Here is a 22,430-nt window from a genome sequence, read left to right as displayed (position 1 = left end):
CACCTCCTCCCTCAGATCTCTCAGGATGAAGTGGCCGTGGCCCAGGGTGCCGGTGAGCCGGGCGGCGGCGGCGGCGGCGGCCCCGGCTCCGGCCCTCTCTGTATGCCGGTGCCCGGCCGGAAGACGCTGACTGCCGAACAGGACGAACTCATCAACCGACTGGTGCGCTACCAGGAGGAGTACGAGTCGCCAACCAAGGAGGACATGCGCCGGTCGGCGGTGAGTACTTACAAGTCACGAGGGAGGAAAGGGGGTTCACGAGGGAGCAAAACTAGGGGGGGGGGGGTAGTGCGTAAGGTTTTCTTGTCTGAGTTTGTCAGTACAGCGATGCTGATTACGGAGTGCTTAGTAGGTAATCGAAAGAAGGCCAGGGGAGTCTATGTAGGAAGTTAGCTGTTTTCGGATGTAATTCGTTTGTTGATCACATTCTGAGCTCTTTTAAATTAGTTTTCCCTGCATGTGTTTTTATCGGCAGGCTGCTCGTTGAATAACACTGTCTGATTAAACATTTTTATCCTGTTGTGAACGTGTTTATGTTGTTTTACCCATCAATACACAAGCACACACAGCTTCAACGAATAATGACTCAGGACAAGCATGCATGTTTAACGCTTGTAATAACGCTTTATCTAACATAGCCGCTATCGGTCGTCATTAAATCCGCCAAGGTTAAATAAAGACTGCAACTTTTTTAATTGGATATCACCGAGTGTCATAGCTCGGCAGTATTTGACTTCTTTTCCGTTTGAAAAGGCTTTGCTGAAAAGGCTGCACCTGCACACTACCGCTACCAGATTGCGTGATTTTGTTCCCCATGAGATGAGAGGATTTGCCAGTCATCTTTCATTGCACGGGCTTTTGAAGTAGAGAAATTTAACCGTGCATGCTCTTCCCTCCCCATCACTTGTGCATTTATTTGTTATCCTGTTATTTGTCCTGTCCACTTTGGTTCTTTTTTTTGTAAATATCCTCGATTGCGTTGAATTAAAATGTCTGGGTAGTATCACTTAATCCCAATTGTGTTTCACTCATTCCTACACATCACAGCTCCGTCCCTGTACACTGGGCTGCTTTTGGTGCTGGTTGCCGCCCGTTGTGCCGCCGTGACGTCATTATGACGTCATTGAGGCGCTGGCTGCGGTAGCGGTGTGCGGTGTGTGAGCGGCCCGTCTGTCTGTGTGACGTTGCAGCTGGAGCGGAGCAGCTCCGACCCTGCCGAGCTGCAGTGTAAGCAGATCACCGGCCTGACGGTGCTCACCGTGCGCCTAATAGTCGAGTTCACCAAACAGCTGCCCGGCTTCCAGGACAAGCTCTGCCGCGACGATCAGATTTGCCTTGTGAAGGTGATGGTCGGGGCCGCGCGCGACGGGTGATTAGGGTGGTAGGGTGTGAGTGGACGGGTGAGGCGAGAGAGTAAGATTGTGAAGTGTGAGAGGATCGGAACGGCGAGAGCAGAAGGTGAGAGGTGAGTTTATTGTGCCATACTGGGCAGGGGTCAACTACCTACATAAGTTTTAAAGGGCGAGGAGAGGCACGCCGTCAGTCGGAATGTCAGCTAGTGGATTAGCTCTCCGAGTGCACGAATTTTGGGCAGCTATGATATTGTCCTGGAGGATTCTTCATGGGGCTTCGTGAAATGATTCGTCTCCTGAAGTCGTCTCTCGAAGTCGCATTGCAGAAAGACTGTCGATCTATTTTGTAAGTCTGGTGATCAGAGTCATGGACGAACAGCGATTCATGTCTGGAGGGACGCCGATTGATCGGTTACAGAGTTTATGTTCGGCCAGCAGCAGCCGAACTTAACTCCGCAAATGGAGCTGTGTTGGACTAGCTGCCTTCGTCGTAGGCTTCTCCCACAACAGATTATCAGCACAAACTTCGTCAGCTCTGCTGCCCGCTGTTGTCAAGTCTGCTGGCGCGTTGCCAGTTGCCGGGTGGCTTGGGAAACCCTGACTGGTCTCTGCACCGCGGTAACGCCTCCCACCAGTCTGGAAAGGCGCGTGTAAAAGTTCTGTATCTCACGAGCTAAATCCGAGGACCGAACGACAAATACACTGTCATATTTCGCAGGGGAACGGCTTGTTGACAGGAGGCCATGTTTTCAGTTTCCGACGTGCTTCACGAGGTGTCTTTTACTGGCAATTTTTACGTTAGTAATACAATGCTTTTCTGGCAATTAGCAGGACGTTGAGCATTGATTTAATGCATGTTGTATGTCAGATTGAATTTGTTATGTATTGCAGTTCGATTAGGGATACCTATTTATAGCTTCATAAATGGCATTTAATTGACGGCTGCCAAAACTGCGGTGCAGTAAATCATATGTGGTCGTGGGTAGAACATAAGCCGATTACTATTTAGAGCTATGATGCCAAATATACATTAGTTAGTATCTGTTAGATTATTTGTATTATCCACGCGTTACACTTGTAATGTATCACAGAAATAGGCGATTGGTATGTTTCTTGAACTTGACGCCCACGGAAGGGACCATCCTTCAGCAGTGTACTATCTGGCAATCACTAGCCACTGACGGCCTAGAGCTCATGTTTGATTTGTGATGACAGTGCGCGATATGTGCATCGCCGCTGACCGCTGTGTTGGCTACTCATCGAATGCCATCTGCATCACATGGCATCGTGTCTTCGGAGATGAAATGATTTTATCTGGTTTTATTGTTATCACTGCCTTTTCAAATGTCAAGCGAGGAACTGGACTGGTTACAAGAAGTTTTTAGGGGTGACCTTGGTCGAGCCGGTCGATGACTGCTGGACTTTTCAAAGGTGTCTTGTCGGTGGCGAGTAGCGACAGGAGCAGCTCTTACCTGTGTGATCGATCTATCCGGATTATGACAACGGTTTTGTCAGTACTGCTTGTGCGCCAGAGGAAAACTCGGCGCTGCAGAGCCATGTTGTGTGTTGTGCTGAGAAGTAAAGGCGGCACAGAAGCTGTAAGTCAAGTGCCAAACATTTGCTCAATCAGAGATGATTGTTTACATTGTTTCCTCTACATTTTCCTTCGATGCCATAGCGTCCGAGCTTGGATAACAGTGATATGAAAAGATGCAATTTTATGTTATATCTGTGTACAAACGTCGCACAGAGACGCATGTTATATTGGGAGAATCATTTAGGAAAAGGGAGCAACACTGGTAAATCCTAGTTTATTCGGGAAGTTTTTACAACTTCCGCGCCAACATCGCCAGCATGGAGACGTAGATGTTGAACGGAGTCACGTCTACCGTCGTCCGCTCCGGTAAGGTATACCTCCTCATCTGTACCATGCATCCACGGCTTGTGCCCTGGCAGTGGCCAGGTAGCAGTAGTCGCTTTCGGGCTACGGTGGCGGTCCTTGGCTCTCTCTTTCTCTGTCTGATGAACCTTTCTGCGGGTGTCCCTGCACCGCGCTGCTGGCGCCATCTTCGCTGCACGCGCCTGAGGCATGTGAACGGGATGAGACACAGGACTGAGGACCAATCACTCTGATCCAGGCCGGCCTGGCGTCCTACGGAGTCACTCAACTCCACAATCCAAGGACGCTCAGCCAGAGGTGGCGACACCTGCCTCCAACACGACACAACTCCCGAGTCAGAGTTAGGCTCGTGAGTCAGAGTCGGAGTCGGTGGTGTGACGGTGGCGGCGCCGCCCGTCTACAGGCCCAGGTGAACGCGTCGGCCGCCGATGACTCGGAGCTGCACCTGAGTCGTATCACGGAGATGACCATCCTCACCATCAAGCTGATTGTCGAGTTCAGCAAGCGGCTCACCTTCTTCGACCGGCTGCTCAAGGACGACCAGATCACACTGCTCAAGGTAGAGGCCGTGTCAAGGTCGGGTCACGGTGGTCAACTCATCGCGTAGGTTTTGCTCAAGTCAGTGTTGGCATTGACAATGTCCGGGATATGAGCAGCAAGGGTGCTGAGCTGCTGTTTAAGTTCTAGACGTGGATGCCATGCATGCCATGTTCTGGCTTGAGTGGTAGACTGGGACAGTAATAATCAAACCATGATCTAGCGTTTGAGAGTCATCGGCTGCTGGTAAGTGGTGTGCATTGTGTATGTGGATACGCTGAACAAGTGTTCCGTTCTAAATGAGCGACCCATGAGTAACGCCATTGATGTTTGTTTAGGCTTCCGTCTTGGAACGAACTCACATTGTTCGAGCCATGTGACCAGTACATGAGTATAGCGTGACGATATGCTGTCATGACCGCCTTATCTGGCTTTGCGTGTTTCATTACGGCAACTGGTTTGAGCCATTCAGTTGTCGAGCCGTCACGCTGCTGCAAAGTGCCGATAACGTAACATACCTACAGTGTCATCGCGGGTCATGAACCTGGGTTGCACTTGTGACTTGTATCTTAGTATTCACGAGGCTTTTCATCTCAGTTTTGACCGATGGTGTCGCCGCCAGCTATTATAGCCTCAAAGCACTTTAAAGGTTTTGTGTCCTCAAGTCAAATATGTCTTGACATTCACCATACTTGTTATCCTTCGGCGTCTTGTCCACCCACCTCACACCCATGCATGTTTCACCATTACCCCAGCGCCATCTAACCGTCCCCCGTCCCCACAGGCCTGTTCGAGCGAGGTGATGATGCTGCGCTGCGCCCGTCGCTACGACGAGGATACTGAGTCGATCGTGTTCGCCAACAACTACCCGTACACGCGCGCCGCCTACGAGCGCGCCGGACTGGACGCCTCCACCATCGAGAAGAACTTCAAGTTCTGCAAGAAGATGTCCAAGATGAAGGTGGACAACGCCGAGTACGCCCTGCTGACCGCCATCGACATTTTCTCCGGTGAGATGATGGTGGGGATGACGAATGCTTGGTAATTTGGTAATTTGTTTGCTGCTTCAAGCTTCAGCTTGCCGTCTTCTTCAGGCTGTTTCACTAGCGCACGTAGTCGGATTAATCTGTTAGCAATCAGCATACTCGAATGGACGGCCTTTACAAGACCACATCAGAATGTGTTAGTTATTTTTGTTTGGGCGTAAATGGTCACACAAACATAAGCCGTATGTAAATTTTTTACACCAACCCACGTATGCATTTGACGGTCCGACCAGGAGCTCTTTACGTCAGCATCTGACCTTTCTGGCTTTTCTCCCCCTATCCGCAGATCGATGCATGCTGCAGGAACCAGAGAAGGTGGAGCGAATCCAGTCCATCTACGTGGAGGCACTGAGGGCGTACGTGGACTTCCAGCGGCCGCCGCCGACCGGCGTCATCTTCGCCAAGCTGCTCAGCGTGCTGACCGAGGTCCGCCAGCTGGGCAAGCTCAACACCGAGCTCTGCTGGTCGCTGAAGCTGAAGCAGAAGACGCTGCCACCGTTCCTGCACGAGATCTGGGACGTGCCGGCGTAGCGATATGGCCAGAACTGCGCGCGCGCTGAGAGACGCTGAACGCACGGGTGCGTGGAAGTTACTTACTGTGACTGGGCATTTAGTGAACATGTGAGCGAGTTCAGTGGTGGAATGAATGGTCCGAGAAGGAACGCACGCACGGACGGACGGGCGAATTCGGTGTGAATACTGAGGACCCGAGGAGTTTGCCCAGTGTTATTGAGACCACGCTTCATGAGAACGCTGGACGTTCTCACCGGTGTTGGTGAGATTCGCACGGTGGCCGCCAGGTGGTGAGATCGCTCACCTATGGACGGTAGAGGACGGGCCGAGAGAGAGGGAGGGAGTGAGAAACAGTCGGCTGACCGGTCAGGAGCGGGTCTTCCAATCTCAGATGTTTATTCGATAGTGTGATGTGTAGTTGCACGTGTGCCTGTATATCCGTGTCTTACAGACGATGACATGTATTGTATAGCCTCTGGTATTTTGTGTGGGAGACGGGTGACCGTCTCCGCCTGTCCCAGTCTCCATAAATGAACTGTGCACGTGATGTGGTGTAACATATGCCTGCGTGTAAACCGCCAGCTGTGGTGATGCACTCTGGGTTGTGACAGACAATATGGACCGCGCTGTATAAAGTCGTTCACTGGATACTGGTTGAGTATAGTGTGTGTGACGGTGATGTGCTCGCTCAAACGAGTCGTGTCGTGTGGCATTACGTGTGTCCGGCAGCCGCCTGCAGCGTGTCGGCGGGAGGCTGCGCCCAGCCGGCCGCCCAGTTAGTGTTCAAAGTACAAAGGCGGGCGCTGCTGGCGGCGCCGGTGGCCGCTGCATTTGTACAGTAATGGTCGTGGATGTGGGGACAGGGACTCGGAATAAATGACACGGATGCGTCGTCTGGTCAGCAGTGTTTAGTCGTTCTGGCGCTCACCGATAAAAAGGGCTCGGATTTGTTTGCATGTATCCCCCAGACATCGCGTTCAGGTTACTGCGGGTCAAGCTAAGGCCTTTACTACCAGAAGTGACGACAAACGAGCAGGAGACAGCAAGGCACCTGACATTTTCACCTGTTTGCACATGATTGAAGATAGTTCAACTCCTTCATGTTCCTGTGGGGATATCACAAACTATCGGCCATTTAAGACCTAGGACGCTCCGTGCGGGTCAGAGTTTGACAGATGACATAGAAAACAAGGCAGGTGTACAGCGTGTGTGATTCCGAAAGGTCAAGCACAACTCACGCTCACCTAACGGGACAAGCCGTGCCTGCCTCCAGTCGAGCACTGGATAGAATAGAAGATGTCATACAAGAGTCGAACAAACGGGTCCGCCAGGCTAGACTCGCTCATCTCGACTGTAGCTAGCCAAGAACGAGGCTGCATTTATCGCAAAATCAATATAACAAACCACTAACTTTACTGTAGCATTGCGGCATTCCAGACAAAACAATAAACGTACCTTATTTTGTATTCACGTATTCCGTGGAAAATGGCAGGTTTGTACCATGGGTGTACAAAGTGACGGTGTAAGGTCGAGTGAAGGTCTTAATATGATATCCGATTCAAATACATACATTCAAACATCCACCAAAAAGCAATTCACGCGAAAGCGACCGACGAATGTTCGCTGATACGAAGTTCACCACAGCAGATAAATGTGTAAAAACGATGCATCCGGCAGCTTTACAGGGCCGCATCACTGCCTAAACCAGACGTTTGCGCGCAAAACATTACAAAGTATCAAAGTCCTCACGGTCCACCGAGCTAGGTCGGTTCGGCGTGTGCAAAACACGATCTTCCACGCCCTAGCAAGCAAGGGCAACTCAAGCAGTGTTTAGTAATGGAATTCGAAGGTCTGTTTCCAGTTAACTCAAACTCAGATAGTTCACATAAAGCACCCGTTCTACCTCTGTAGCCTACAGAGTCACGGAAATCGGACAACAGACGAGACACACATCGTTAGTAGGGGATTACCCTACTCCCAGTCCAGTATTATGTGCAAATGTTGGATGATGAAAACTGACATCCTTCTCTCCCCCCGTGGACATTCTTCTACATCCTTCTCTCCCTCACTGCGTACTCCCTCCTCAGACTATGCCTCACACTCCCGTCGCGCGCCTACTGCGCATGCGCCGCCGCTATGTTGGGCTTGATGTCGAGCATCTCTTCTGTCTCGCTGGGCCGATGCGGTGTGCCGGCGCCGTCCAGGTCCGGCATGATGTACTCAGCCTCCTCTGTAGCCGGCAGCGCTGTCTCCGCGCCGAACGCGTCCACCTGTTTAGCCGTGATCTCTCCCTCGTTCAGCTCGAGCTCGATCACTTCCTCCGTCTCCCCAGCCACCGGTTCCTCCTCAACCACAAACTGCGCCGACCGCTCGCCGTCGCCGGCGGCCACGAAGTTGGCGATCTCCTCCAGTGTCTCACCGTCAGTGCGCGGCTGCGGTTCGTCTACCTCCTCCTCCTCCTCCAACTGAAGGTGCATCTCCGGCTCGTCCTGGACGGCCGGCGCGCGCCGCCGCTTCGCCGGCATCTCATCCTTCACCGGCGGGGCGCGCTTGACGGAGAGCGCCGGCGAGCGGGTGGCGGCGGCCGCCTGAGCCAGCGCGGCCGGGGTCGGCACCGGCTGGTTGGCGCCCGTCCGCCGCACGCCCCGGCCGCTGCTGCGGTGGACGGAGAAGTTGTGTCGGTTCAGGTCCGTCAGACGCTCAAAGGACATGCTGCAGCGCACACAGTCGAACGTGCGCATGCCGTGCTCCCCCTCCAGATGGTACTGCAGAGACGCCACCGTGTTCAGCTTGGCGTAGCAGAGGCCGCACCTGTCGCGGCCTGGCTCCGACGCGTGGTCGTTCAGATGGTTCTTGAGCATCTGCATGGTGCCGAAGCGTGTGTTGCACAGCAGGCAGATGGGCACGCCGTCGCGCAGGTGCATGCGCGCGTGCTCGGTGTAGTCGGGTTTACGTTTGAAGTCGGTGTGGCAGATGCCGCAGGCGTAGACGACCGGGCCGCGCTGAGAGCGAGTAGGCGTGTCGGAGGTGTTTCGCGGCCGGCCCATTAAGCGAGACGGAGGCGGCGGCGGCGGCGGCTCCGTCGAGCGCAGAGGGAGGATCATGCTCACCGGCTTAAAGTCAGGGTGCTGCTTGGCAAGGTGCTTCGCCAGCTCCGACTTGACCGAGAAGTCAAGCTCGCACTCGGGACAGCGAAACACGAAGCTCACCTGTTGTAGCACTCGCTCGCCGTGCTTCCGCGAGCCCATGTGCTCCTTGAGCGCGTTGGCGTTGTTAAAAGTAGCCGCACAGAACGGGCACTTGAGGATGGACATGAACGGCGACTCGCCAGCTATCAGTACCCCACCGTGTTTCTCCAGCAGGTGCGAGTTAAACCCGTTGGCGGACTCGAACGCCAGCGGACAGCGGCGGCACTTGTACAGCTTCTGCACGTGCGCCTGCACCATGTGCGTCTTGGCGTCCTCCAGCTCCTCGCGGCAGATGGAGCAGCAAATCTTCACATCGCGCGTCATGTGCAGACAGCCGGCCACCACGTGCTGCAGCGCCTGGTCGTGCGTGCCGAGTATTTTGACGCCGCACTCGGGGCACACGTACGGGTAGGGCCACAGGTCGGGCTTGTGCAGGCCCTGGTGTGCCATCATGGAGCACTCGGTGGCGCAGGGCTGCTGACAGTCGGGGCAGCGCGGCGGCGGCGCCGGCAGCGGTGTGAGCTCATCCTCCGGCTCGGGACACAGGTGCTCCCCCAGCGTCAGCGTGGAGCACAGCTGGTTACACATCGGGCAGCTCATCGGTGACGGCCTGCAGACACACAAACGAGGTGTCAGCTGATACAGCTGGGGCATTCCACGATAGATCGTACCACTTTTTTCCAATTTGACACCCTCATCTCTCGGAATTTGACGAGAATTGGTCTCAGGGGTAATCAGGGGCTCTGAATCCATCTGTAACAATTTCAGGCTTATCAGATAAGTATTTTTTGAGTTATGGTGTATAACATTTTTTGGATCTTGCTTTGCAGTTTGCAGCGCTAAGTTTGGCGGGCTGTAACTCTAAGACGGGTTATTCAAATGCCAAATGTTATATAACATTGAACTTGCAATGAAACAGAGATAAATATGTATTTTTGAAATTTCGAAAAATACGCTATTTTTGCTATATGCCATATCGAGTTTTCTTTCATTTGTATTTTTTGGACTTTGGGACCAAATATTTTTGAATTTTTATTTCTTTAAAAAAATATTTGGCTTATTGTTAAGAAGTATGCAAAAAATTAGGAAGGTGTTCTTTCTATAAATGTATTTATTTTACGGCACGATAACGGTTTCGAATAGTGATTTCGGGATGGGAGCTTACAAATAAGGTGGTAAAGCTGCCTAATGACATCACGGGTTACTGAAATTTCAGTTGAAGTCTGAGTCATCTGAAAAAAAGTGAAAAGAGGGTTCATCCAACCCTCTTTCCTATAAGCGCGAGGGTGAAAAAGGCTGTTTGGTCCTGACATTGTTTTGGACGCCAATGACCATAGCTGTCCGAGATAAAAGTTACAGGACGCATACACGGTGTCCTCCAGAGGTCTCACAACTTGTATATCTGGGAATTTTTTAAGGTTACATGAGGTCAGGTCGGTCACGTGACATCACTGTTATAAATCAATGGGGAGTGTTATTTTGGCGCCGAGAATGATCTAAAACTATCTCACGTACTTGGTATCATGATTTCATGCACTCCTTGCAAAGTCCAATGCTTCACTTTTGCATTATTAACCTTGCGTGACGTCATTTATGACGTCATTAGGGTCGTACGAGTTTTTCGTCAATAACTCCCGATCAAATGGAGCTAGAGAGTCGGGAAGGCCACCAATGGACTCGGGAAGACCTTCCGAATCTAATGATATGCCATATGATACCCTTTGCCCAGCTTCGTGACCTGAGGGGCTCTGACCTGACCTTGACCCGAGGTCAACTACTTAAGTTGACCTCACCCTAGCAAAAAGTATACCATTTGATGCACCTGAGCTAGGCGAACACAATGATGCCAAAATCGCGGCTCTGCGGCCATTTTTTTGCGAAGTTATTTACTAAAAACCGAACTCGTAACTTCAGTCACTTGACCTGACCTCAGACGCTACCGGTTAACCTGAGACCTTAAAATCGGGTGCCAATCGCTGCGACTTGTAACGGCACTTACGCTTGTTTTTTCCGCGAGGCTCTAGCTCTATTAGAAGCGAAACGGCGTGCTGGGGTCGTGTCAACCCCTCCGAAACCCTTTTTGTTTGCGGGAAAATGAGGAACTTATAGAAAGAACACCTTTCTAATTTTCTGCATGTCGATTTGGAATGACATGAAGTTTATTTTGAAAAAAATAAAAATGTGAAAAATTTTGGTCCCAAAAGTCATTAGAGGCAAATGAAAAAAGATTAAGGTTTTTGCTCAACAATGAAATTTTTCTTTGGAATTTTTAAAGAGTAATATTAATTTTTGATTCATCGCAAGCTTAGTGTTGTTTACTTTTTGTTGGTTGCTTAACCCGTTCTTGAGTTATAGGCCATCAAACTCACCGTTACAAACCGAAGTTAAAAAATGTAATGCAATATAACTCAAAAAGTATTGATCTGAGAAGTCTGATATTTTGCCAGGCGTCTTTGGGGCCTATGATTACCCCTAGGACCGATTTTCATTCAAATCTGAGAGATGAGGGTGACGGGCCTGGTACGATCTATCGTGGAATGCCCCAGCTACAACACACACAAACGAGGTGTCAGCTGATACATCAGTGAGGGCCTGCACACATACACACACACAAACGGGGTGTCAGCTGATACAGCTACAACACACACAGACGAGGTGTCAGCTGGTACATCGGGGACGACCTGAACACACACAAACGGGGTGTCAGCTGATATATCAACAGACGGCGAATAGACGCCTAAACACGCATCGATGTGGGATACAGCAGATACATACAAGCGACATCTCCCATCAGTGCATTGCCGCACAATAGTTAGGCACAAAAGCAAAACATCGAAGACAAGGAAGCAGGGCAAACCCAAACGCGCCCCTCTCAACAGCAGCAGAACGGCAGCGTCCTCTAGATTAAACTGTCAGGCCTCGCGGCGCCTGTTCGGCTACTGACCTCCTAGTCCTTAATGCTGGTTTAGTGTGTGTTTGTGTGTGTAAGGGGGAGGGGTATGTATCTTTTTGTCGCATGACGATGCTGAATAAACAATAATAATAATAATAATAATAAACAGGCGGCCTGGGAGCGCGTCATCTTAGCAGACCGCTAACAAACGGCTCCTGAGAGTCTAACAACCAGCATCTCTCAGCTGACCGTCACACCAGCTCCCCAGACCTACCTGACGATTTTGTTGACGCCCTGCGCCTTGGCCGGCCGTTTGGCTGCACCGGGGGAGGCTGCGGCGGGGGCGGGAGCGGGGGTAGCAGCTGGGGTAGGCGGAACGATCCCCAGCTCGGCGGCACTTAGTGCTGAGGCGTCTATTAAAGCCGGGTCGATCGAGACGGGATCAATCTTGTGTGCGTCCAGGTGCTCTGTAGGGGAGAGAGGTAGAGTGTCAGGGAAGGTCTTACTTGTCAGTCGACTAGTATCAAAATCATCCAAAATACCTACTTTGTAAAATCAGATCACGAAAACCACTGAACAACCTCAAATCTAACCAAAATAACCTTCCAACAAATACAAAATGACAGCCATCAATCAGTTATAACCAAGTTAGCAACCCAGCAAACTGAACCCGACCAGACATTCAACGCTAAACAGCGGTGTCATCGTCACCCACCGAGCAGCTGGCACTTGTTGTCGAACACCACCAGCGCCTGGCACATGGGGCAGTTGAGGGTGACTCGCATCGAGCGCCGCTGCTGGTGCTGCGCCAGACTGCCCGGCAGTACGAACCTGAACAGAACAGGGAGAGTAAAACGTCACTGGTAGACCCAGCCGGTACAGAAACTGGGGCGTCACAAGGCAACTGACTAAAGTAGTCGGCCGGTGATTTCTTTTCATGGCTTACGGCTTATGGAAAACGATTTTTTTTAAATTTAGTCCGAACCTTTTGAAAGGAAGGATCTGCAAGGACAGACCCCCGCTAAGCGAAGCTTGTTGCGTTGACCCTGTCCTCTACCCTCCGATCGCGCCATTGCGGTTCTATGGCAGAATTTGGAGTCGAAAGTTTAACGTGCGCACATAGCCGCGTACGACCGGTTCCCTCTCTGACTTCGCCTGGCTACAGCCTGCCATCAGCCGCAACCATACCTGTCAGGAGGTTCATTAACGTCAAACGCCCATCACGCTTCGAACCCGGACTGTTATAACCAGGAACGCGTGCTCTTACCACGAGGAGTCTAACGCTCTACCGACTGAGCTATCACCGACCGGAAAATGTAGCTTAAAGCTCAAAATTATACTGCATACCTAACTCACATTGAAGCTTACAAGTCTCCAGTGCTTCGAGTAGCATTGCAGCGATCTACTATTACTGCAAAAACCTTCAAAAACTCCCGAGCAGCACGCCACCCCTAGCCCAGCCTCTGCCGTTAGACCCCATCGGTACGCACCTGTCGCCGCACTGGTCGCACATGAAGCCGTCGGCCGGCAGCGGCAGCTGCAGCCGCTCCGGCGGCGCAGTGATGGTCGAGCTCGGACATGGGCTGGCCAGCAGCATTCCCAGCAGCTCCAGACGCTCGGCGCACGTGGCGGCGCCGTCGCCGAGCGCCGGCAGCGCGGCGGCGGTCGGCTCCGGCTCGGCGGGCTCGGCCGTCTGCGCCACGACCGGCGCCGGAGCCGGCTCCTGCTCCGGCTCGATGAAGCCGCGCGACTGCCGGACGGCCGGCATCAGGTCGTCGCCGCCGGCGGACAGGTCGGCCAGCAGAGAGGCCGACCCACTCTCCATGGACATGGCGGCCGGCCGGTGGGGGGTGGAGGGGGACGGGCACCGGCAGACTCCTCAGATGTCTGTGGACAGAGCATCACAATTACATGGTTATGAAGCTGAAACCTGGTAACGAATCATCCAATGAAGTAACCATGAGTTGAGTAATAAAGCATATTATCATGTGGCATATGTTCTTGTCGTGAGAAGGCTGCCCTAAAAAACAAATGTATCAAACTACAATATCAGCAACCTATTCATTCCATTGGAGAGCCAAGGCGCCCAAAGGTGTGTTGAAAAGGAGATAAAGTAAATTCCAACTAACTACCCTTAAAGCATTATACATAGTGTAGGTGTTCATAATCATTTTAAGCATAGTGGTTTGTTAATTTGTTAACACTGAGCAAAAATATTGAATACACTCAAGCATTTGCTAGTGATGATTAGTAGACTGATAAACTACAAACTGATTAGTAGGTAAAATCAGTCCAGCAGGCAGCATACTGCAGTGTTTGAGACCATCAGACATCATAGCTCTCCTTCCTTCACTGAATCAGCAGCAGCTATATAAAATAGGTAGGTAGGCATGATGAATAAGGACACATTTCAGAACACATTTCAATGATTCTGTTGGTACAGATGATCACAATTGATCACAGATTGAATTGAGATGATCACAAAATGATATGCAGAGGAAAAACAGGCTCTTGTCAAACAAATAAATCATCAAGTGTTATTTTTCCAGCTGTTCTCAGTTCTCATATCATACCTAGGCATCTGGAATAAGCTGAAACCTACAGAATTTACCTAATTAAAAATTGTCTTATCACAAACCTGAAACCTGAGATGCAGGTTTGTTTAGTTTTCTTAGTCTCCCACAGGTTGAGGTAGCAGGTAATTGTATTTCTAATTCTCCCACAAGTTCAGCCTCCTTTCTATGGGTAAAGTTGGCTTGTGCCAGTGGTCAGTCAGTGGGGTTAAAGGAAACAGTTCACTTTCCTGAAATTAGTATTTTGCTATTGATTTATGATTTTTTATGCTCAAAATGATCATGAAATAAAATAAAACCTTTCTGTAAAAACAATTTTTTTTCTATATTTTAATATAGGACAAACTATATTCTATGTAAAATAATGTTTGACGCGGAAGCTTATTACGCGTTGACCAATCATATCGCGTAGTTCAAACCTACGCATACTGCATTGGCTGTAAGCAGCACGCTGATTGGCTGACGATGACGTGGCTGCATTCCTGTGCAAGGCACACATTCCTCTGCAAGGCACTCTTTTCGGAACGAGAAATGGAATATCTTCGTCTAGGGTGATCATTGAGCCTTAAAAGCTCCTGATTTGTGCTAGTCTCAGATCAAGCTACGAAACTGCTATTCCAGTTCAAAACCCCATGTTAAAAGTGAACTATTTCCTTTAAACTTGTGTTCCGAGTGCTACGTTTATAAAATTTCTGACATCCTTGGTGGTGTCTATTCAGTGTGGCTAAATTCATTTTACGTTAGGGGAGGATGTAGAAAAAAAGGCCTGAAAGGATGTCGTTATTTTAATAAAACCTGACTTCGACCCTTTTTATGTCACAAGAAAATGATGTAGAAATATTAAATACTGATAAAACTTTGAAGGCATTCTGATATTCGGGATATTAAATAAGGTTTAAGTTGGGTCATATATTTGAATATTTGGGGTATTTGAATGGTTGTCTTGGCGTGTTGTAAGAGTTTGCGAGGTTTGTGTTTCTCTTGCTCCTAGATGTTTCAGTTTGGGTTGGAGGTTGTTATTATGAGTCGTGACTGCTGGGTGGATGTTTTTATTTGTATTTTTAGGATGTCATTATACTTTTCATTATGGGCGGATTCCCCCGCATCATTACAATTTTGGACACACTGTGTCTATTTAAAAGCCAGTCACTTAGCAATATACAAAAAGATAATGTGAACTTGCTGGCAACGATGCATCCAGGACAGTCCTCCGATTACACCTATATTGATATTCTTTTTTTTTACTGAGTCGTCAGCCTCAGTAAAAAACAGACTCCGTTGCTCAGAGTCTTCGCCCCATCACAAAACGAAATAACCAAAATGAAAAGGGTCTAACGCGTCTAACCTCACCTCATCCAAAAGTATTTGACATATATCTTACCAAGGCCCTATGTAATCTAACGCAGAGATATAAAGCACACACAGAAATATTATGCAACGCACCTGACTTCTACGCGCGTATTTCACTTGAATTTTGATTTTAATTAATTTTGCATTAATTTCACACAAAAACCCACCACCACATCCTGATCGAACACAGCGCCCGGCAACAATTGCGGCAGTTGTGACGCATAGGATGTGGAGGCGTGTAGGTGGCAGCACTTACCAAATAACAGCACACGGAGTCTGTATGATAGCGACATCTGTCGATAGAAGAGTAAACTATATTGTTGGTAAATGCAAGGCCATGGTAAATGTGAAGAGTTCTCATGCGGGCTGCTCCCTTGGAGCGGCAGACCAACGTCTCCCTCCAATTCCTATCATCCTCCCGGCTCTGAAATGGTCTTGTCAGACCGAAAGGGCCTAACCTAAATAAAACAAAAACGAAAGCCAGGGAGCGATATTGCAACCGTTTACCGTACCTACTCGCCACCCCCAGGACAAACCCATCTGCATCCTCCGGACCTGCTCCCTTTCTGGGCTGACGGTCACCCCACTTGGCAACTGGTGGATGAGGTCAGGTCCCTGGTCCACACCAGGGCCCGTTAAGATTATCTCCGGGGTGACCGTAGTCCGTATGGGAGGTGGGCTGACTGTCCTAACGGGGCAATGCGGTTCCACCGGGACGGTCTCGCCTTCATGGACCAGGACCACTTTTGGTTCTCCTTTCCGTCGTTTCCACAATTCCACCTTCAGGAAAATCAAATCCTTCTCCACCACGGCTCAACCCCTGTTCCGGGCTGGACAGGGAACTTTATATCCCATGCTGGAAGTAAAGTTCCCGTAGGAGCACACCCGTAACCGGGTGTGGTGAGTGTTATGGTGGCTGGGTGGCCTGCCCACTGGATGTGTTCAGCCCCGATGACTCACCAGGGTGCCCGCCCAGACCAATGTCTCCCCCTAATTCCCATCATTCTCCCGGCTCTGCAATGGTCTCGATAGACCGAAAGAGCCTAACCCAACAATGCAAACAAAACAAAGAAACACTGTCGGTGTCCCGCACAGCCCAATGTCTACGCCCTATCCTAAAATCTCGTAGCTCTTTAATGGCTTAGTTTTAAAAGGGTTTGCTCCTAGCAAAACAAACAAACAAGCCAGAGAGCGGCAGTAGTCCTCCCTTCGATTATGCAAGCGAGATCCTATTGGAAAGTCGCCGGTCAGACGGGTGACGCGTTTCGTCATCCTCATTACAAATTTGAAAAAAGGGCAATCGTGTCTGTAAAGTTCTGGAGTTAACACCACAGCACGGTTTCGGTAGCGCTCAAGTAGGGAAAAGCCGACATCCCGCACCCGTCGATTTAGGCATTTAGCCTCAAAAGTCAGGCTACCGGCCAATAATACTGCATGTTTCTACAATTTTTGTTAGCGACAACTGTTTGGTTCTGAGGGGAATGATGACTGAGCTAATAAACCTGAAAGAAAATAATTACTGATTTTCGCTTTTGCCGTGTAGTTTTTTTGTGTATACTCGTATGTTTATAGTGCCGCATTCGTAACTGTGGATACGATTAGGCGATTTAGCTGGCATAAGACAGAATCTAAGGCCTACCTAAGGCCTACAAAGCAATCAGGTAATTAAATGGCGTTCTACATAGACAGGTAATTCGTCAGCAGCACCAGAGAATTGGTGTCAGCCCGGAACACAACGTTTTATTACATAACCTCAAACGCAGTTCTAAAACAATGACTTAATTTCCTTTTGTGGCGCAAGTGAATTGGGGCAATGGGTCCTCTTATCTGGCCTCACTAAGCTTTTCTTGGAGACGACTCGGGAGCTTTCCGGCAGCAGGCTCGGTGACCTGCCGCAGTGCAGGCGGTCCCTCTCACGGCCCCTGAGAATCCCACACACATCCGATACTGCTGCCCCGATAAGGGCTCCGTTAAAACGCCGCCCAGCACACCGTCCGCACTGCAGTCTTGTGAAGCGTTACCGAGGTTCATTTGTTTGTCGAGTTTCGCGATGCAGTTCGCTGTTCTGTTCTCGATGGTGGCTGCGGCCTCGGCTGCCCAGTACCCCCTGCACGCCTCCTGCAAGGCCGACTGGTAAGCACATAAGCGTATTTACATCGGCAACTATAGGGATGACCGTAATGTACCACTTATTCAGTCATTCAGAAGAAGGTATACCGTGCACCGATTTTAGCATTTAGGTATATCGTGCTCCTTCAAATCAAGCTGTTAAATGTTGAACCTAAGCGTGATTTAGGAAGAATTGGTGCTAATTGCTAAGGATATCAGGATTTTAACGACACTTGAAAACTGCTACAATCAGACAATAAATTGAAGCATGCTGATAATCCAGCGGATGAGATAGAATTGGCGACAGAGGCTTGCTTATAACGTGGTGATCACCTCGCCGACCCCAGGACGTTCGGCGTGACCTGCGAGGAGGCGAAGCAGGCCATCATTGACCAGATGAACGCCTGGTCCGGCCCCGAGGGCTGTGCTGACGGCGGAGAAAAGTGCCTGTATGAGGTGAGATAGATAAGGAAGAAGTGCCTGTATGAGGTAAGATAGATGGCTGAAGAGTACCTGTATGAGGAGAAATGGATGGAGAGAAAAGTATTTGCATGAGGGGAGATAGATAAGGAGAAAAGTGCTGTATGGGGCGAGATAATGCGAAAAATGTCTGTATGAGGTGAGCTGGACCGAGAAAAGTGTGTGTATGAGGTGAGGTAGACGGAGAAAAGTGTTTGTATGAGACAGAAAATGAGATCCGTACAGGAAACGAAAATGCCGGGAGCCGGCATAAATTGTCGGATATGCTGGACGGAGGGAAGATGTGCCTGTTCTATAAAATCATGACGGTTCTGCCTTTTTGTGATGAAACAACATTTGAGGTAAGCCGCTGACCGAGCTCTAACTATCCACAATACAATTTTAAAAACCAACTGGCCATTTCCCTTCCATTAGGTGCTGACGACCGATGGTAACGTCGTGACGGGCACCCACACGACCCCTTCTGCCGGCTACGTGGACGACCTCGAGTTCACCTTCACTGATGGAGGCGACGGCACCTGCGCCATGCACGTGAGTCACACCCACAGAAAATAGTGCTTCAATATACCTACGAGAGCTTCACGTAGTTACATATACGAGTACGTACTTCATGCTATGTGTACGTCACATGTGCTACGTAATTCATAGAACAAACGGTGCTTCAATATTTTTTCCAAATACCTAACTAATTATTATTGATGTATCTTTTACGCTGTTTTTTTTTTTTACTTCACCTGGACAGAGAACTTAGCCTACATGTAGTCAACCGCAGTGTGTTCTGTAGCGTGCAATGTCACCGGTGTAGACACTACAACGCTGAGTGCTTACATGCCTAACTATGCTGTATCGCTGACTGGATATTTCGCTATGTTCCAGGGCTACTCTAGGTCGGAGACGTTTTACGCTTACCTGGACTCGAGCACCAACTACTGCAACATGAAGAACCTCATCACCGACTCTGGTCTGGACCAGTCCGAGTCCTTCAGCGAGGTCACCAACGACGACATCTGCACCCAGTACTCGTCTGCCAACTGCGACGTCTACTAGGGGAATGAATTGACGTCGCCTTTGTCAGATCACTGACTGATTTTTGTTAAATTATTAGGTACTGAACGATAGATACCTCTGATAATGTTCTGCTCAATAAATGTGTTTAAATATGTTGGCTGTATATTATGAATGACTGCATTTTCCTGAATCCGAGGGGACTTCCCGACAAATTGTGTGTTCTAAGGGCAAGCACCGAAGGAGACAATCAGCAATCGCCCTTTGATTAGCCCACGGCATCATCCTTCAAATTATGCTGGGGGAGAAAATACCCATTACCCAATTAACCCGCGCCCCGTAGGGCTAATCGGCGGACCCTACCACCCGTGGGGGGGGGGGGGAAACGCCCCCCCCCTAAGATCTCGGAACCGTACCGGCCGATTTCCAAAATCAAAACGGCGTTCGATAGCCCTACCGGGGAACTACCTTGTGACCAAATTTCATTGATTAGGTCAAACCAATGACGTCACAGGTCAGGTCAAACGTCGGATTTTCACCGTTCACAGGCATTTCAAGAAATGTGTTGTGAAATCGAATAAATTGGTAAGTTATTGAAAACCATCGATCGTACATTGCTCGTCAAACACATACTTTGCTATCTGAGGTCACTGATACCAGTTCAGGTCACATAGGTCAGGTCACTGGGGGTCACAATATGTAAGTGTGGTGTGATACATGTTTTATGGTCCATTTTACATGACAAATGCGATTATGTGGGTCAGGCAGCCTTTGGGGCCAGCTAAGGTCCCGTTTTGGTGAAGGTCAGGTCAAGGTCAGGTCAAATTAGGTCAAATTTTAAAGTTGATATTTTTGCATAAAATGGGTATTGATTCGATGCAACTCGTCACGGGCCACGGGGAGTCTAATGGTGGTCTTTGTTTTGCCCTACCTGGTCTAGAATTGCCAAAAATTGAGTGTGAAAATTTGACGTCATCATTTTTGAAGTTGTTTTCGCTATTACTTGGCCAAAAAACGAGATAACGATCTGAAATTTTGTATGTAGATAGAAGACGGTAGGTACTATCACATATAATCCGTTTTTTTTCGTCAAAATTTTTTTTTGGGGTTGTGACTAATATATAAAAAAATGCTTTTTTGATTTTTGGGAGTCAAAAATCAAAAATTTCAAAAATCCAAGATAGCAGTTTTGTAGCCCTGTCAATTCTACACCTCTTATGTCTGATCATTTTTTTTGCATCTTCAAAGCTGTAGGCCTGACAGCTCTTCTCGCGAAGGTTTTTTTTCGGTCGAAAATGGCAGAACATGACGTCATTCTGACGTCATTTGTGGCCAACCTATCACCGCCTCTGGTAAAATTTTCGGTCACAATGTGCATAATTGATGCCTGAAGGGGTCATGAAAGTTTGGTGACGATATCTCCAGCCGTTTAGGAGATATCAACGGAAAAAGGACAAGGGGGGGGGGCGTTTCGCCCCCCTCCCCCTGTAGGCTTCATTGTAGGCTTCAATGAGGCGAAAAAAAACAGATCTTTTGAATTCAATCGTAGTGAGTGCAATGCCAGGTCAGGTCAATGACTAGTGAAGTCAGAAGTAGTCACTTACCTATACCCACACGGTCCAAAACGTTACAAAACTTCGCAACACCGTGACCGTCAATAAGTCACGGAATCGTTCACAGAGAGAGAGAGAGAGAGAGAGAGAGAGAGAGAGAGAGAGAGAGAGAGAGAGAGAGAGAGAGAGAGAGAGAGAGGGAGAGAGAGAGAGAGGGAGAGAGAGAGAGAGAGAGAGAGAGAGAGAGAGAGAGAGAGAGAGAGAGAGAGAGAGAGAGAGAGAGAGAGAGAGAGAGAGAGAGAGAGAGAGATGAAGCTTTCAAGGAGAAAAAAGCGAACTATCGATTCCTTAGAACTCGTGTACCTAATGACATATCTAGAAGTGCCACGTGAGGTCAGGTCTATTACGTGAGCTCAGTTGACCCTTCTGAAAATTATATGATGCGTAAGTTGTAAGGCATAGGCTCGGGAACTTGCTTTGAAGAAATATGTAGGCAATAAAATTGCTTCTGATATCGTGGCGTTGATTGTTGAATACATATAGTCTTGTATTATCTCAAGCACTGATACATATGTTTCCATACCCTACTTGCACGATTCGATACTATTTTGTGTATTTTAAAACTCAAAGCTCTCATTTTTTTTCAAATAAGTTTAGTCCGAGCCTTTTGAATTGAAGGATTCACACTGACAGAGCCTCCGCTAAGCGGAGCTTGCGCTGGTCCTGCCATCTTCCTTCCCATCGCGAAATTCCTGGCCCACCGTCCATGGCAGAAGTTCGAGTCCGAAATTCAGCGTACGCACATAGCTGCGTACGGCCGGTTCCCTCACTGACTTCGTCTGGCTACGGGCTGCCACCAACCGCAACCATACCCGCCAGGAGGTTCAATTCATGAACATCGGGCGCCCTCGAGCTTCGGACTTTTGTAACCGGGGCGCGTGCTGTCACCACGCGGAGTCCAATGCACTACCGAAGGAGCTACAGGACCGGCTTTATATCGGCATAACTGTAGTCGAGCAGCTTCCTGACCTTACGGGTTATGACCTGACAATGACCAAAGTTGGTCAATACCAAAGTTGGCTTTTTCAAGCAAAAAGTACATCATTCGACTTAGCTGGATATGGAAAACGATGTGGTGCCTAAAACGTTGCTCTGCGATTATTTTGCCTTTTTTACTAAAAACTAGGGATCACGTATTTTGGACTGTTGACTTTTTGAGCTCAGAGGTCTTCGTCGATTTGAGATATGAAATTTGGACACTATTTGCTGCGTCTTGGAACGAATTGATTTTCTTTTCTCGTAAGAGCCTAACTCAGATTAGGGCGAATCGGCAAAGGTCGTGCTCGCGCGCTTCGGTATGCAGAAAACTGCTTGCCGTTTTATATTGTTATATTACCAGACATTTTAGGGGGAAAATGAAACTGTCTGTTTTGTTGAGACACTCGGTATTCATCAGCTAGACAAGGCAGACGAATGCCTTTTAAATCTGAACCGTTTCATTAACCCGCGCACCGACGGGGGTCTGCGCCAACTTTGCACCGACGGGGGGGGGGCGGATGACCGCCCCCCCCCTGAGATCTCGAGAACGAAGCAAGATAGCGACAAGCGGTAAACGGCATCGGATACGCACGGTCAAGATCTACAATTTTTACTTAGGTCATTTTCAGGTCAGGTCAAAGATGACGTCACAGGGGTCGAAAAAGTCAAAATGGCGGCGCTGGATATGGAGAGAGTTTTTCTCGAATAACTTTCGAATTAGTCAAGATAGGAACAAACTAAGGGCATCATCGTGATCCTCTCGTCAATCCGCATCGAATGATATATATGTTGACCTCGAAAGGTCAAGGTCAAAGGTTGACCTCAGGTCACGTGACCTCGAGGTCATCATGTATATCATTCGATGCGTCTTGACGAGCTGAACACAATGAGAC

General features: G+C 49.1%; 3 protein-coding genes across 11 annotated transcripts in view; 2 read left to right on the top strand and 1 right to left on the bottom strand.

The window, feature by feature from the left end:
- Positions 1–6,249, top strand: part of LOC122382105 (ecdysone receptor-like) — a 45,676-nt gene extending 39,427 nt beyond the window's left edge. For 4 of the 7 annotated variants that reach the window (XM_043367045.1, XM_043367043.1, XM_043367048.1 and 1 more), the window contains 4 exons: positions 16–219; positions 3,656–3,811; positions 4,574–4,799; positions 5,122–6,249. In XM_043367045.1, the coding sequence (XP_043222980.1) occupies positions 16–219; positions 3,656–3,811; positions 4,574–4,799; positions 5,122–5,366 (831 nt within the window). In that variant the 3' untranslated portion in view covers positions 5,367–6,249. Of the gene's footprint in view, positions 1–15; positions 220–1,190; positions 1,344–3,655; positions 3,812–4,573; positions 4,800–5,121 lie in introns of all 7 variants that reach the window. The other 3 variants (XM_043367046.1, XM_043367044.1, XM_043367050.1) reach the window with 1 other exon arrangement.
- A 549-nt stretch (positions 6,250–6,798) lies between these two features.
- Positions 6,799–15,602, bottom strand: LOC122382104 (zinc finger protein 592-like). Of its 3 annotated transcripts, none has more exons than XM_043367040.1 (5): positions 15,446–15,602; positions 12,920–13,316; positions 12,145–12,260; positions 11,704–11,896; positions 6,799–9,146 (listed from the first exon to the last, which is right to left on the bottom strand). In XM_043367040.1, the coding sequence occupies exons 2-5, from the start codon at positions 13,258–13,260 to the stop codon at positions 7,463–7,465; spliced, it is 2,334 nt and encodes a 777-aa protein (XP_043222975.1). In that variant the 5' UTR covers positions 13,261–13,316; positions 15,446–15,602; the 3' UTR covers positions 6,799–7,462. The 3 variants fall into 3 exon arrangements, with proteins under 3 accessions (XP_043222975.1, XP_043222977.1, XP_043222976.1); XM_043367042.1 differs by having other exon boundaries at positions 15,520–15,571; XM_043367041.1 differs by having other exon boundaries at positions 15,384–15,554.
- A 1,634-nt stretch (positions 15,603–17,236) lies between these two features.
- LOC122382122 lies at positions 17,237–19,103 on the top strand. Its single transcript, XM_043367065.1, has 4 exons — positions 17,237–17,485; positions 17,809–17,917; positions 18,356–18,472; positions 18,818–19,103. The coding sequence occupies exons 1-4, from the start codon at positions 17,403–17,405 to the stop codon at positions 18,986–18,988; spliced, it is 480 nt and encodes a 159-aa protein (XP_043223000.1). The 5' UTR covers positions 17,237–17,402; the 3' UTR covers positions 18,989–19,103.
- Positions 19,104–22,430: the final 3,327 nt, after the last annotated feature.

The sequence above is a fragment of the Amphibalanus amphitrite genome, unplaced genomic scaffold (genome assembly GCF_019059575.1).
Source record: "Amphibalanus amphitrite isolate SeventyFive unplaced genomic scaffold, NRLGWU_Aamphi_draft 000133F_arrow, whole genome shotgun sequence".
Lineage (NCBI taxonomy): Eukaryota > Metazoa > Arthropoda > Thecostraca > Balanomorpha > Balanidae > Amphibalanus > Amphibalanus amphitrite.
This window is presented reverse-complemented; position numbering and strand designations above follow the sequence as displayed.

Bases quoted from the DNA above. Each gene is read 5' to 3' on its own strand.
- LOC122382104 (XM_043367040.1), bottom strand. From the start codon at position 13,260: ATGTCCATGGAGAGTGGGTCGGCCTCTCTGCTGGCCGACCTGTCCGCC. The intron at 12,261-12,919 runs GTGCGTACCGAT...TGTTCTGTTCAG, and splicing joins TGCGACCAGTGCGGCGACAG to GTTCGTACTGCCGGGCAGTC. The intron at 11,897-12,144 runs GTGGGTGACGAT...TCTCCCCTACAG, and splicing joins CAACAAGTGCCAGCTGCTCG to AGCACCTGGACGCACACAAG.
- LOC122382122 (XM_043367065.1), top strand. From the start codon at position 17,403: ATGCAGTTCGCTGTTCTGTTCTCGATGGTGGCTGCGGCCTCGGCTGCC. The intron at 17,918-18,355 runs GTGAGATAGATA...CCCTTCCATTAG, and splicing joins GAGAAAAGTGCCTGTATGAG to GTGCTGACGACCGATGGTAA. The intron at 18,473-18,817 runs GTGAGTCACACC...GCTATGTTCCAG, and splicing joins ACGGCACCTGCGCCATGCAC to GGCTACTCTAGGTCGGAGAC.